General features: G+C 43.6%; 1 protein-coding gene across 6 annotated transcripts in view; it reads left to right on the top strand.

Annotated features, from left to right (window-relative positions):
* Positions 1–14,563, top strand: part of HAPLN1 (hyaluronan and proteoglycan link protein 1) — a 92,899-nt gene that overhangs the window by 59,208 nt on the left and 19,128 nt on the right. For all 6 annotated transcript variants that reach the window (XM_054033166.1, XM_054033165.1, XM_054033167.1 and 3 more), the window contains one exon: positions 3,110–3,478. In XM_054033166.1, the coding sequence (XP_053889141.1) occupies positions 3,110–3,478 (369 nt within the window). The remainder of the gene's footprint in view (positions 1–3,109; positions 3,479–14,563) is intronic.

Raw genomic sequence — 14,563 nt, forward strand, 5'->3', positions numbered from 1 at the left:
TACCCACTCACTCTAGGGCAGGGGTAGTCAATAGACAGACTATGGGCCGAATCCAGACCGCCAGATGATTTTGAACGGACCCCAAAATCTTTTTATTTACATGTTGTTATTATTTATTATCATTTTATTATTTTCTTTGGCGTCTTGACTATATCACGACTAAGAAATTTTGACTTTGACAAAAAATAATTGACTACCCCTACTCTAGGCTATCCACCTTTACCCAGTTCCCAGGGCGCAAGGCATAACCCTCTTAATTTAGGCACCCACCCTTACCCAATTCCTAGGGCTCAGGGCATAACCTGCTACGGGTTTGCGGGGTCTTTTATCAGTGAAAGAGCCTTACACAGTAATATCCTAAACCTCTATTTATTAACAATCACCAAAACAGAATGCATACACTAAGCATACAATGCTCACCACTTCCAATAGGGCAGATGAACTTTTCTGGTGGCCAGTCAGGTTCAAGTCATCTGGGACACCAGCTTTTGCATGATATGGTTGAGGTCTGGCAGCTCTGATCTTGGATTGTGTCCTGGAGTTGGTTCTAAAGAACTTCCTTTTGGAGCCCAGTTTATATAGTGAAACTTAAGTCCTGCTTAGCTATACCTTAACCCATCATTTTACTGAAGTATTACAAAATAATTCTTTGGCCAATTCTAACATATTGCAAAACAATTATTTAACCAAGCATACCCCACCATCTTAGTTGATTTAAATCTTGCAAAATTAGTTATGCAACAGACAGAAACAATCAAAGAACCAGGCAGAAACCATACAGATAAACCATAGAGAAGTAGGGACCATAAAGGCAAAACAATAAAGTAGCGATTTCACAAACACAACTGTTGATAAGTGATTCCTTGCCAGACAGTTTGATAGTATTCTAAGTTTTTTTAAAAAAACATCCTAAGGTCTGTTTTCTTATCTAGTGGTGGTGGGTTCTGTTAGCACAGAAGCACCTTCTTAACAGTCTCATATTTCATTGTTCTAATGCACTTTAGATGGAATGTGAGGATGTGACTTTCTGCTTCTTGGCTCATGGCTGCTGCTGTCCTACTATGGCTGCAGAAAAAGGCCTCAGACTTACACTTTCAAAGACTTTTCTCCTGCTTCTCAAAGTCCCATCTTACTCCTTTCTTCCTTCAGGGCTTCTTTGCCTACCTGGACTGCATGACTATTCCCTTTTGTACATCCAGTCATAATAATTGTGTTTACACTTTTGCATGTGTCTCTAGGCTTTTGGTCCTAAGGGCTTGCTTGATCCAAAGCCCACTGAAGTGAATAGAAAACTACCATTGACTTCAATGGGCTTTGGAACTATGCAATTAACATAGGCACTGTGTGAACCACCCGTTGGGGATGGCTAGCCCCCAGCCCCGCCCCTTCTGCCTAAGGTCACTCCCCTCCCCCACCAGAGCCCCAAGCTCCCCACCGCAGCCTCAAGTGCCCCCAGCCCCGGAGCACCAGGCAGCTGGCGCGGTCCCCAGCCCCTGCAGCCACAGATCGCTGGGCCACGCAAACACCAGCCTCAGCTGCTCTGAGTCCCAGGCCACAGGCCAGCCTGTCCTAGCCCCAACCGCAGCTTGGACCCGGGGGAAGAGCACGCAAGATTTGAAGAGAACAGCTGATTCAGATGACTATGCCAAACATGATGATCTGTCAGAGTACCAGCAATTGTGGCCTGCTGAAGGCAAAATGGAATGTGGAGCAGGGAATCTGGGGTAGAGGGAAAAAGGAGGAGTTGATGACGTATGCATGCATGCATGAAGAGAGGGGGAGGAGGAATTTCATTGGCTTGAAAGAAGGCAGGTGATAGCATAAAGAAAGGCATTTGAAGAGAAGTTGACAAAAGTTTCAAATAAATTTGGATAAGCTTCCAAACTCTGGGGGACCTCAGTCAACTGAATTTAACCCTAACGCCAGGGCTACAATAAAATATGAGGAGAAAATTGGACATCCTTTCATGTACTGGTGCCTGCTGTATTATTATTTTTAAAAATGCTCATTCGTAGTACAGTTTGGGCCAAAACAAGCCTCAAATGAATAATCTTATTCTACCCTGTCAAAAATCTTCACTGACTGCAAGATCATGGTGACATCAAAGTAGTATGCAAATCAAGGGTCATATTGTAGAGTTCTTCCTCACACTAGTTGAGCGCTCTTACCCATATGTAGTCCCCATTATTTTTAGTGGGACTATTCACGTGAGTAAGTGCTCACCAGTATGAATAAGGGTTCCATAATCTGGCCCCCAAAGGATCACACGTTTTAAGAGAATGATCCATTGTGAGTGACCACACTTGTACATGATGGATTATTGATGGATGGGCATTGAGTGTTCTGGAAAAACATTGTTGTGTCTAGGGTTACATTGAGCAAAGACATAAGGTTGTGATTTGTACAGCATAAAGGATCTCTGACTCTTTGGAGTCATGGGAGATTAACTCTGTGCTGACCACTGATGACAAATCTTTTGTTCTTTGCCGCCCTGAGCACACATGCTGGTTCCTTTCTTTATTCAAGGGAAAGTAATCTGCCCCACTCCTATACTTGGCATTAGTTACTTCCTGCAGGATGCCAGCTCAGCTGTGCTGATTGTCTCCTTAATCCTCCCTCCTGCCTGCCCACTCCCTGACCACCAGTGTTGGAAGGAAAGTAGTGAGCCCACAAACTGCTCTACCTTTTGAATTGTTACCTGCTAAAATGTAGCCTTGCACTCCATCCTTCATGCATTAGCTGGGTCCCAGTCTGGCCCTTTGTAAGTAGATGAAATCAATAACTTACTAATGTTAATTTATCAATTATGTATTAGTAGCCTATTCATCAATGAAGCAAGGACTACATTAGAGGTACCTTCTCACTTCAAATTGCAGAAATTTATTATCAAGGATAAAACTAGTATAGTAAGCCTGATACTAAATACCTGCAGTATAGTGCAACACAGCTGTAGGAGAGTGATCATGCAGAACTAATTGTATCAAATAGCTAATGTTTACTACTGCATATATCATGTATCCCATTTTGTAAAAGCTAGAATGCAGAGTAATGGTTCTTTTTATTTATTAATTTGTTTTGTTTTGTTTTGTTTTTGTTCAAATTCTATCAGAAAATGGACCCCGTCTACTTGTGGAAGCAGAACAAACTAAAGTCTTCTCACACAGGGGTGGCAATATCACACTACCGTGTAAATTTTACCGTGACCATACATCGGCTGGCTCAGGAACCCACAAAATTCGTGTCAAGTGGACCAAACTCACCTCAGATTACCTCAAGGAAGTGGACGTCTTTGTCGCAATGGGACTCCACCAGAAGAGTTATGGAAACTACCAGGGCAGGGTGTTTCTGAAAAAAGGCAGTGAAAATGATGCTTCTCTTGTAATCACAGATATAACACTGGAGGATTATGGGAGATATAAATGTGAGGTGATTGAAGGATTAGAGGATGACATAGCAGTGGTATCTCTGGATTTACAAGGTAGGTGGCATTTGCATTACAGATTTGTGGAGCATTAACAAGCACATCCTTTTCCAAGTGAATATGGAGGAACATAATGGTAACTGCAATGGCAATATGGAAAAGAGATTTTATATTTATTCAATTTAGAAGTTACATTTATTATTTTAATATATAATGTAATCAGTTTTTCAGTATGAACTACTGTATACCCTAACGATATGTCTATGATCATTAGAAATCTACTCAGGAAGTGATGGTTATGGTTATTATAAAATTTCAGTACGGATATTCAGATTGAATAATAGTCAATCAAAAAAGTGGATTGATCATATAGGGTCATATTCTGCCACCCATACTCACATTGCTTAGTACCATTAAACACTGATTTCTCTGGGACTATTGAGGAGTAAGGTATTACACATGAATGGGGGTGGCAGAATTGGTTTGCTAGCTATTACTGCCTTCTTTTGCCTATAGGCTGGTCTAATAGCTAATGTACAGTGTATTCTGAAGTAGATTTTTCTCTTAAATAATTTATTAAAAAAAAAAAAAAGATTGTTTGTTCCTAGTCTGCAGAGTATCAAGCTGTGACTGTTTTAAGATCTAAACATACAAACTCCACCCGCCCCTATCCACTTACCCACCACTACTACATTTAAAGCTGTGTTCCTGTGTCAGTAAAAGCAAGGACTTTATTTACTTATTGAACTGCTCTATGCTTTCGTAGGGCACCCTCTTTAGGAAAAAGCACTGGTCATACTGTATTTTTTGTAGTTCAATTCATTTTAACCCTCTTCCTTTGCATAGGCCTTTATGTCTTCTTTAATGTATGATTTCTGGCCACATATAGTCATGCTAACATGAAATATAGAATTAATTCCAGAATTCCAAAACTTCAAACACTCAGGAGCTTTCAATGAATGAAATTTGAATGGAACTTGCACAGAATTCTGTAAATTGTGCTTATCTTTTGCTGGAACAACGCTACACGGTATGTCAGCTACAACCGTTTGGTTTCATACTTATTTTATTAAGTTCTTCTGAGTTACTGAGCAATGCCTGCAATGTGGGATGGGCAGAGTACTTTGGGGACAGAAAAAACAGCTGCCAGATTGCTAACACCACCATATCAAACCAAATCATAGCATGAGTGATAGAAGCATTATGGGACGTGTCTGGAGTGCATTGTATTCTGGGAATCTTGGGCTACTAGACTGTGATAGCCATTAAAATTAGACCAGCCTTGTTTATGTGAGGATGGAGCCAGTTTAGTCCCCAGCCCATCCCTGTATCAGAGGAAGCAGAAGTTGACTAAGATCTGTGCTTGAAACTCCTTAAATTTGGCCCTATGACTTTACAGACAGCATTATGAATTACTACCATAGACAGAGTAAAGTCATATTTTATAAAGCTTTCTGCCATTCACTTAACCAAAAGGACGTGAAGAGGGAATATGTTTCAATAGTTTCCTAAGGGTAGGTCTATACTTCCCTCCGGGTCCGGCGGTAAGCAATCGATCTTCTGGGATCGATTTATCGCGTCTTGTCTAGACGCGATAAATCGATCCCAGATCGATCCCGGAAGTGCTCGCCGTCGATGCCAGTACTCCTGCTCCGTGAGAGGAGTACGCGGAGTCGATGGGGGAGCCTGCCTGCCACGTGTGGACCCGCGGTAAGTTCGAACTAAGGTACTTCGACTTCAGCTACGTTATTCATGTAGCTAAAGTTGTGTATCTTAGTTCGAAGTGGGGGGTTAGTGTGGACCAGGCCTAAGAAATGCCAAAATTGTCATTAAATATTGGTAAAGTTGAATATTTTTTCCCAGCTCTAGAATTAAATACTGCTATAAAATACATTTGCAAGTGATCTGCAAAAGCATCTGCTACATGTAGTCAGTAGTTATTTCCCTCAATGGGGCTGTTGCAAACAGTGAGTTTAACATACCAATAAAATAGAAAGATCTGTGAAATGGGCCTTAAGGTTTTTTGTGCTATAAATAAAGCACAGCAAATTCTGATCTCATATATTTGGGTAAATCAATGGAATTGCATCAGATTTTTCACTGGTGTAAATGAGATCAGACTTGACCCTGTTTTTTCCAAGGTATTCAATACTGATTTGCGTAGTGAATTGAAAAATTACATTCAAGAGCGCTGTGTCTGTTTTTGTGGATGCCTCCTTGCTGTCCATACATGCCACCAGGTGTGTGTCTGAGAGAAGACCCTTACAGATGCCAAGTTATCTCCTGACACTGTTTAGAAAAATATCTGACTTGTGCACCTGCAAATCAATGAAGGATGTGAATTCTTGACCTTCACAGTGGTCTATTGTATGCTTTGGTATTTATTTTATTTGCTAGTAAAACTATCTCTCTGTTGAAGCCAGATATGTTAAATGGCCTTGCCTTAGTTCTCCATGTTCATTTGTCAACTCCTGGTGCATTCCATTTGTCAATACAGAGAAACCCACATAGCTTCCATGCCATTGTGAAAGGCAAAAGTATTCAACTTACATTTTTTCACCCCATCATTATTATTAGTCTCTATCTCTTCAATTTCACAGAAGAATGTAATTCTTTGTTAGAGAAAATTAAACTTGTATACAGGTTAAGTCAACTAAAACTCATTTTTGAGTGGAGAGAAAAAATGAGTAGGAGGCAAAAGGCATTTGGCTTTATATTATCCTTTTGCCAGTGGCATCCATATACTCAAGTCACATCTTTGTACAAGGAAATATTGTATTAGCTGCTCAGTGCAGCTGTTCTGATTATGACATGAATCACTGAAGTGATATATCAGGTTCAGTTTATATGCACTATTGATCAAAGAAAGTCAAATCCTTTCTGACTGATACCTAGGGTGAGATTCTGTGATGAGCCTCTGAGAGGCTCACAGCCCATGGGGAAGAGGGGTTATGGTAGTTTCAAAAGATAGTTGTGCTCTCCCCTTCCCTTACACAACCATGAGGGCCCTTCCTGGGCTGCTGTATAGGCCACAGTACTCCTAGGGTGACCATACCGCCCTTATTTTAAGATGTATTGAGAGGTATTAAAACTGATACTAAGTACCATGTTGAACACTGAATTGACGCTTATGATAATTGCATTGTATACTTGAGGGCAGTAGAAATGTACACTTGAGAGAAAAATATATGATATGCTATGGGAAATGGTGTTTCCCTAAAACGTCCCTTTAAAATAAAGCATTGTCCCTTATTTTCACTTGGTTTTCCCTTATTTCCATCCAACAAAGGTGGTTACTCTAAATGCTGCCCAGAATCATTGCCTGCTGAGGTTTGACCCCCCAACATGCCCCAATCACCCTCCACCTCATATTTAGGGTGACCAGACATCCCGATATTATCAGAACTGTCCTTATATTGGGGGCTTTGTCTTATATACGCAACTATTCCCCCGAAAAAAAAAGTTTCTTGATTTTTCACACTTGTTATCTGGTCATCCTGCCCGTATCAAGTGTGTCCCTTGGCTAGCATGGCTAGCAAAAGATCCTCGAAGGACAGCTTTACAGCTGTCTTTTGCAGTGCCATCACTGGGGAGAATTCGTTCTTATATGGATATGGAGTTTTTAGGACCTCTTTACACCACTCCAGACCTTTTACTGAATGTAAAGGGGCCAGAGTCAGGGTAAGATTTCACCCCTAATTATCTGTCCTTAAAAAGTATTCTTCATCATAGTACAAATTTGAAATCAGCTGGTGCAAATCAGTGTAGCTCCTTCGAATTGAAAGTTGACTAGTTCCCTGTTATTTAAACTGAAAAGGGTTCCAGCTCGCTAACAACCACTGTAAGAGGCGTGCATGAAGTCATCACTTAGATAAATGAATGGGAGTTCTTGTGTGAGTCAGGATTCTACAATCATACCTGTACATAAAAACGCTTGTACATGTACACAGAGCTGTGGACTTTCTGAATTAACTAGATCAATATTTGGAAGTTTTCAATATGTAAAAAAAAAATAGTTATTGATCTACCAAACATAGCTGCTTAATAACCAAGATACACTTTCCGTTTGTTATGAAAATGACAATAGTTTCTCCTAACCAGATTAAGTTTGATTAAACACACTTACTTTTCAAGTGAGCATGTATTTAATGTGTTGTAATCCTCATACTGTCCCTTTGCATTCCTCCATACTCATTTCTCAGCTCATCTGCATTTTTCACAGTGCAGGCTCTGATTGCAGTTGTATGTACATGTACAATGCAAAAGAGATCTCTTCACAGCAAATCAGTTTCTTGGGGAGAAATAAAAGGGTATCAGCCCATCCTTTGCTACCCTAACATTCAACAGCTGCTACAAATAGTAAGGTCAATCATAGGGCTGGTCTACACTGGGGAGGGGTGGGGGGAATCGATCTAAGATACACAACTTCAGCTACGCTATTCGCGTAGCTGAAGTCAAAGTATCTTAGTTCGACTTACCTGGCCATCCTCACGGCAGTAAGTCGACTGCCGCGGCTCCCTCGTCGACTCCGCTTACTCCTCCTGCTGAGGTGGAGTACGGGCGTCGATTCGGGGATCGATTTATCGCATCTCAATCCCCGATAGATCGATTACTACCTGCCGATCTGGTGGGTAGTGTAGACATAGCCTCAAAGTCGGAAGGCTCCACGTCAGTAGTGCAGTGTCCTTCAATGCTAGCCCAAGGATGCTAATTGGCAGAGAGACAAAACATTTATTTCCAGGAATGCCCCTGGCAGTACAAAAACGCTGATCACTTCACTGTTAGTTCACTGTACAAAACACTAAAGCTTTGGCTAGGTGAAGGTGTATTTATCATGTCAGCGACCTTGTCCTCTACTTCAGTTCAGATTAGTGTTTTTGTTCCTGTAGACATATTGGACTCCTGGAAACATATTTAACTAAACTATCCATAGTAATTGGACAATATTTCAATCCTAGCTTTCAAATAGCAATGTAAATAAATTCTTTTAATAATTGATATACATTTTTAAACAGCTTGCTGTACTATATATCATTCTATTTCATTTTAACAGGACAAAACTGAATACACCCAAGAATGGATGGATAGCATTTCAGTATCACTTAGAACGGCACTTAAGTCAATTGACTCCACTTTATTAAACGTTATTAATATTTTCTGCCTGCTCTCAGGAGCAGTGTAGTCAGGTGGAGCACAGGGTCTGGAACTCAGGCGGCTTGGGTCATATTCCTGGCTCAGCCACTGGCCTGCTGGCTGACCTTGAGGAAGTCATTTCACTGCTTTCTGCCTCAGTTTACCCATCTGTAAAATAGAAATAATGAGCCTTACTTCCTTTGTAAAAGTACTTTGAGACCAACTGACAAATAGCACTGTATAAAATCTAGGTATTATTACATTCCTTATAAGCAAAAACTGGATGGCTCTAAGCTTACATTTAATGTTCCTTACTTCAGCGCTTCCCCTATATTTAGGGCCCTACCAAATTCATGGTCCATTTTTGTAAATTTCATGGTCACAGCGTTTTAAAAATCTTGAATTTCATGGTTTCATATATTTAAATCTTAAATGTCATGGTGTTGTAACAAAGCATAAATATGTATTTAAAAACAGCAAAATATAAACATGTAAAGCCCTTAAATCAGCATTTCTCAAACTGGGAGGTCCCAACCCAAGGGGAGGGGGGCACACAAGGCTACTGTGTGTGTGTGTTGTGTTGGGGGGGAGGGGTCCGTAGTATTGCCATCCTTGCATCTGTGCTGCCTTCAGATTTGGGTGGCCAGAGAGCAGTGCAGTGATCAGTAGCAGCACAGAAATAAGGTTGGCAATACACCAAACTCTCCAGCTGCCCAGCTCTGAAGGCAGAGCAGAAGTAAGGGTGGCAATATTGTGACTCCCTCCTCCACCTCTTCCCCCCCCCCCCCCCCGCCCAATACCCATGCAGTCCCTTTTGGGTCAGGACCCCACTTTGAGAAACACTGTGTACTTTTGTATAAATTTACCCTATAGTATAGTATAGGGTAAAAGGACACAAAAGACCAACTTTCATGGAGGAGACCAGATTTTTCAGTCTGTGACATGTTTTTCACGGCTGTGAATTTGGTAGGGCCCTAGCTATGTTTTAATGTAGATGTAATAATGTCCAGTTGAGCTCTTCACATTTTCATTACTCTACTCTGGCACCCTGTACTAACAGTAGTATTTTAATATTTTCCTCTTAATTTATGTCTAGCTGACAGTGGATCTGTAATTGGAATAAATATTATTCTGTATGTATACTTTTAAATTCACACACCCACAAACTACTTTAAAATAATATTAAAAATCCACTTCTGTGATGCTGCCTATAGTGAATCTTGTTTGCAGTGTAGCTGTAGCCGTGTTGGTTCCAGTATATTAGACACACAAGGTAGGTGTAATCTTTTATTGGACCCAGTTGGTTCAATAAAAAGATTACCTCACCCACTTTGTCTCTCTGTAGTGAATTTTGTTGGGTTTGCACAGAAAATCCCTTTTGTTGTTCCCCTTCTCTGGCCCATCCCTTTTTGTATTTCTAGACAGCACCTATCACATCATGGGAGCTACTGCAAAGAAATATATATATTGTTATTATTATTGCTTATTAGAGTTTCACTACTGTGCATGCATATATATAGTCAATCGGACAACTGCTTTTGATCAACCATGCTCTACTACTGGGGGAATTCTGTGCCACTGCGCAGAATTCATGTCCCCCACAGATTTCTTTGCTTCCCCACAGAAAAATTACTTTTTGACGGGGAAGCAAGGGGAAGCCGCAGGAGTAGTCATGCACCCGTGCCCAGCAGCACGGGTGCATCCTTTTGGGCACACTGAGCGGCCAGTAGAGAGGTAAATTACTGGGGGGGAGGGGAGGGCTGGGGCTACTTATGCTCAGACCCATGTGGGGGCCAGGTCAGACCCATGTGGGGCCAGGTCAGACCCACTCTTTGTCTCCCCAAACCCTATACATCCAGAATCCCCATATCCAAACTCCACTGCTAAGCCTCACCCCTGCACCCAGAACTCCCACCCCTGCACAGAATCCCCCACACTTGAACTCCCACTCCATCAAGCTCCACCCCCCACATCTGGCTGGGGATGCCCCAGCTGGTGGATAATATCCTGTGCTGGGCTCAGCTGCTAGTCCAGGCTGGGCTGGGAGTAGGGGAGGAGCACACTTCCCCAGCATGAAGTGGCCAGGGCTGAGGCAGACCCTCCCCCAGAAACCTCCCCTGGCTGCAGGAAGCTTCTTCCCCCTGCTTCCTGCCCCCATCACTCCTCAGCTGTAGAAGGAGGTGTCACTATATGGTGAGCTGCTCCCCCATCCACCCAGCTACTGTGCATCTGGACCCCTCCATACCCAGACCCCCCTGCTGAGCCTCACCCCCCTGCACCCAACTCCCCCCCCACTGGGCCCCCCGCTGAGCTCACCCCCCGTACCCAGAACTCCCCACCGAGTTCCCCGTACCAAAATCCCCACCATGCCGAGCCTTACCCTCTGCATCCAGATCCCCACACCTGCACCCAGACTACCCAGCTGCTGAACTCCACTGCCCTACATCCAGACCCTCCTGCCAAGCCCCAGCACCCTGCAGCTGGATCCCCCCACCCCTGAACCCAGACCACACCTCCACTGAGCCCCCCCACTCAAACCCCAACCCCGATGAGCCCCATCCCCTATGCACCTGAACCACCCTGACAAGTCCCCACACCTGAACCCCCATCCCATTGAGCCCCAGCCAGCTGCACCTGCCCCTCCCCCCCACTGAGCCCCAATTAGCTTCACCCGGATCCCCCTGCAGAGTTCCATTGCCCCTGAACCTCTCCCAATGAGCCCTTGTGCATCCAGCTCCTTCCCCCCGCACACACACACGGACCCTCCTACTAAGCCACCTGCCCCCAGATTGCCCCACCCAGAACTTTTTCACCCCACACCTGGTTCTCTCTCCCCCCCCAGCCACTCCACACTTGGCTCTTGCCAGGCTGAGCCTGCCTGCCCACACCTGGTGTACCTGGCGCAGAGGGGCAGGGCCCTGGGTTGTTTCTGGGGCAGGCCCAGCCCTTGCACTATGTCAGGGTCAGGTGCAGACTCACCGCTGGGTTCATGTCCTGGGGCAGGAGAGGGAGGGCTGCTGAGTGATCTCCCACCTCCATTCAGCCAGTGGCCTGTGCTCCCCACTGCCATGCTGGAGCCTCCACATTAATTAATTAATTAATAACATAAAATTTGCAGAATTTTAAAATGTGCTCAGGGTTTTTATTTTTTTATCGCAGAATTCCCTCAGGAGTAATGTTCAAGAAATATGAATTCATATTGGAACAGGGCAGAGAACTGCTGCTAGGATGATCAGGGGAAAGGGGGTCCTATCTTATAAGAAGAGACTGGAAGAGCTTGGCTTGTTTAGTCTAGCAAAATTAAGGCTGAGAGGTGATATGATTACGCTATAAATACATCTGCAGGGTAGACACCAGGGAAGGTGAAGAGCTATTTAAGCTAATGGACAAAACTGTCCCAAGAACAAATAGGCATTAAACTGCTCATGAACAAATTAGAAGAAGGTTTTAATCCTCAGAAGGGTGAGGTCTGGAACAGCCTCCTAATGGGAATTGTTGGGGCAAACAACTTAATTAGTTTTAAGTGAAAGCTGGACAAATGTATGATTGGGATTGTATGAAGAGGTTTCTTCTCATGGTGGGAAGCAGGACTTGCGAGCTTTGGGAGTCCCTTCCGCTTTATATGCTACATTCTAAATTTCATGCTTCAGAACTTCAGCCGGTCACCTGCAGGTAGGGTGACCACATATTCCGATTTTATAGGGACAGTCCAAATATTCGGGGCTTTTTTTATATAGGCGCCTATTATCACCCCACCCCCGTCCCGGTTTTTTCACACTTTCTATCTGGTCACCCTACCTTCAGGAGTCAGGCAGGGATTCTCCTTCCAGCCCTTCAGAGCATTTGGGACCTTTTTTTGTCTCCTTCCTCTGAAGCACGAGGCATGTCCATGGCTGGAGATGGGACACTGGATGGGGTGGTTCAGGGCACTGATGTAGTACCAAGCATTCTCTCTCTCTCAGGTGTATAGCTGGCTGGTTCTTGCTCACATGCTCAAGGTCTAAAATTGATCATCATATGTGGGGTCGAGAAGGAATTTTCCTCCAGGTCAGCTTGGCAGTAACCTTGGAATTTTTTAGCATTTTTCTGAAGCATGTGGGTGCAGATTTCTTGTTGAGATTATCTGGGTATATGTCATTTAATCAATTCCTTGACATTGCAAATGCCTCGGATACTGGTGCACTTCGATCCCTCCTATTCTCTGCCTGTGGCACATAATAGTTTAATATCTTGCAGGCTGTAATGCTTTAGTCTAATTTTAGTTGCTGGGTTTAGTGTGCGTGTACTGTGTGATATTGGTGGCCTGTGATATTCAGGAGGAAGACTAGATGATCTGGTGGTCTCCTCTGGCCTTAAATTTTATGAGTAACTGCTTTTGAAATAAATGGAATAGCATAGCTCAGTGGTTCCCAAACTTGTTCCGCCGCTTGTGCAGGGAATGCCCCTGGTGGGCCGGGCCGGTTTGTGCATCTGCCACGTCCGCAGGTTTGGTCAATCGCGGCTCCCAGTAGCCGGGGTTCGCTGCTCCAGGCCAATGGGAGCTGCTGGAAGCAGCAGCCAGTACATCCCTTGGCCCGCGCCGCTTCTAGCAGCTCCCATTGGCCTGGAGCAGAGAACCGCGGCTACTGGGAGCCGCGATCGACCGAACCTGTGGATGCGGCAGGTACACAAACCGGCCCAGCCCACCAAGGGCTTTCCCCGCACAAGCAGCGGAACATGTTTGGGAACCACTGGCATTGCTAAATCTCCATACATCACACTGGAAATGTATTCATAAGAGTCTGGCTTTTAATACCCATTGAAATTGAAATATGGTTTATATTATATGCGATCTAGACTACTTCCAAAAGAAAAGTTTAGCTTAGCTTCCAATGAATTCCCTTTCATGCAGTTCATAAAGCTTCCGCCTATTAACCAAACAAGTCCCACTTTGCATCTCTGCTGAGCTGTTATGCAAGTCAAATAAAGAATTCCATACATTTCGTTGCTGAGGTGAAAGGATCTGGCACACACTCTCCCACAAAACCTGCCAGGATTACAGGAGAGTGGAGCCACTTGATGAACTGGCTGCCCAATGATGGCTAGATCATCTGGGATCCCTGGAGCAGTGTGAGAAAACCCAGCACCCCAAAAAGTATAGCAGACTGGGAGACGGAGCTGGATTCTGAAGGAGAGAGAAGGAGTTTCTGTGTTCACTCTGAATTATAAAAACATGAAGTGGAAAATGCTGCTTAAGCCATCCAGTGTATCCCCCTGCCAGTGTAAGATTGCTCCCTGCTGTACAGTATATAGGGAGCTTTACTGTATCTGTGTTGACTCTGGCTACAGGAAGCCTTGCTTTTCTGTTTAGACTAGAACTAAAGGAAGACTATTTCTTTACTCTGGCTATGGACAGCCTCTCCACACTCCCACCCCCATCTGGGCTAACAGAATTTTGTGCTGTCTACTTCTGCCTGTAAATGATCACTCGTACAAGCTTACTGAATGCATATAATGGTCTCTCAGTAGATCCACTACTCCTATTAACTGCTGTCATAACAGTCCTATTTAAGGTTACTTTATTATGTAAGGTACAGTTGTGATGGTTTCAAGGGTGACTAGTGTAAACTGCCCTTCGTTACAATAAGAGCATGACACAGAAGGCTAATACTGGGTTTGTATTTAGAAATATTGTATTACATTAGAAGCACAAATATAATTGGCCTTCCCACGTCTCAAACAGGCCTGTCCATTTAAGATGGGATTTTGCAAAAGGTCCTTAGGCACCTAATTCCCACTGATTTTCAATAGGATTTGGGCATCCAGCTCCCATAAGCTTGATCAAAAATCCCATCCCTTAATACATGTGTAAATAAAGCATTTCTGAGCCAGAATAAAGAGTAAAAGTAATAGGCTTTCTTTTACTGGTATCTCGAGACCCCAGATGGAAGATGGGATTAAAGAAGGATGGAGGAATGTAGCCACCAGTTGAGTGTTGTGGTCAGTGGTCTTCAATGCACTGAGTTTAAT

The sequence above is a fragment of the Malaclemys terrapin genome, chromosome 6, assembly GCF_027887155.1.
Source record: "Malaclemys terrapin pileata isolate rMalTer1 chromosome 6, rMalTer1.hap1, whole genome shotgun sequence".
NCBI classification, from domain to species: domain Eukaryota; kingdom Metazoa; phylum Chordata; order Testudines; family Emydidae; genus Malaclemys; species Malaclemys terrapin.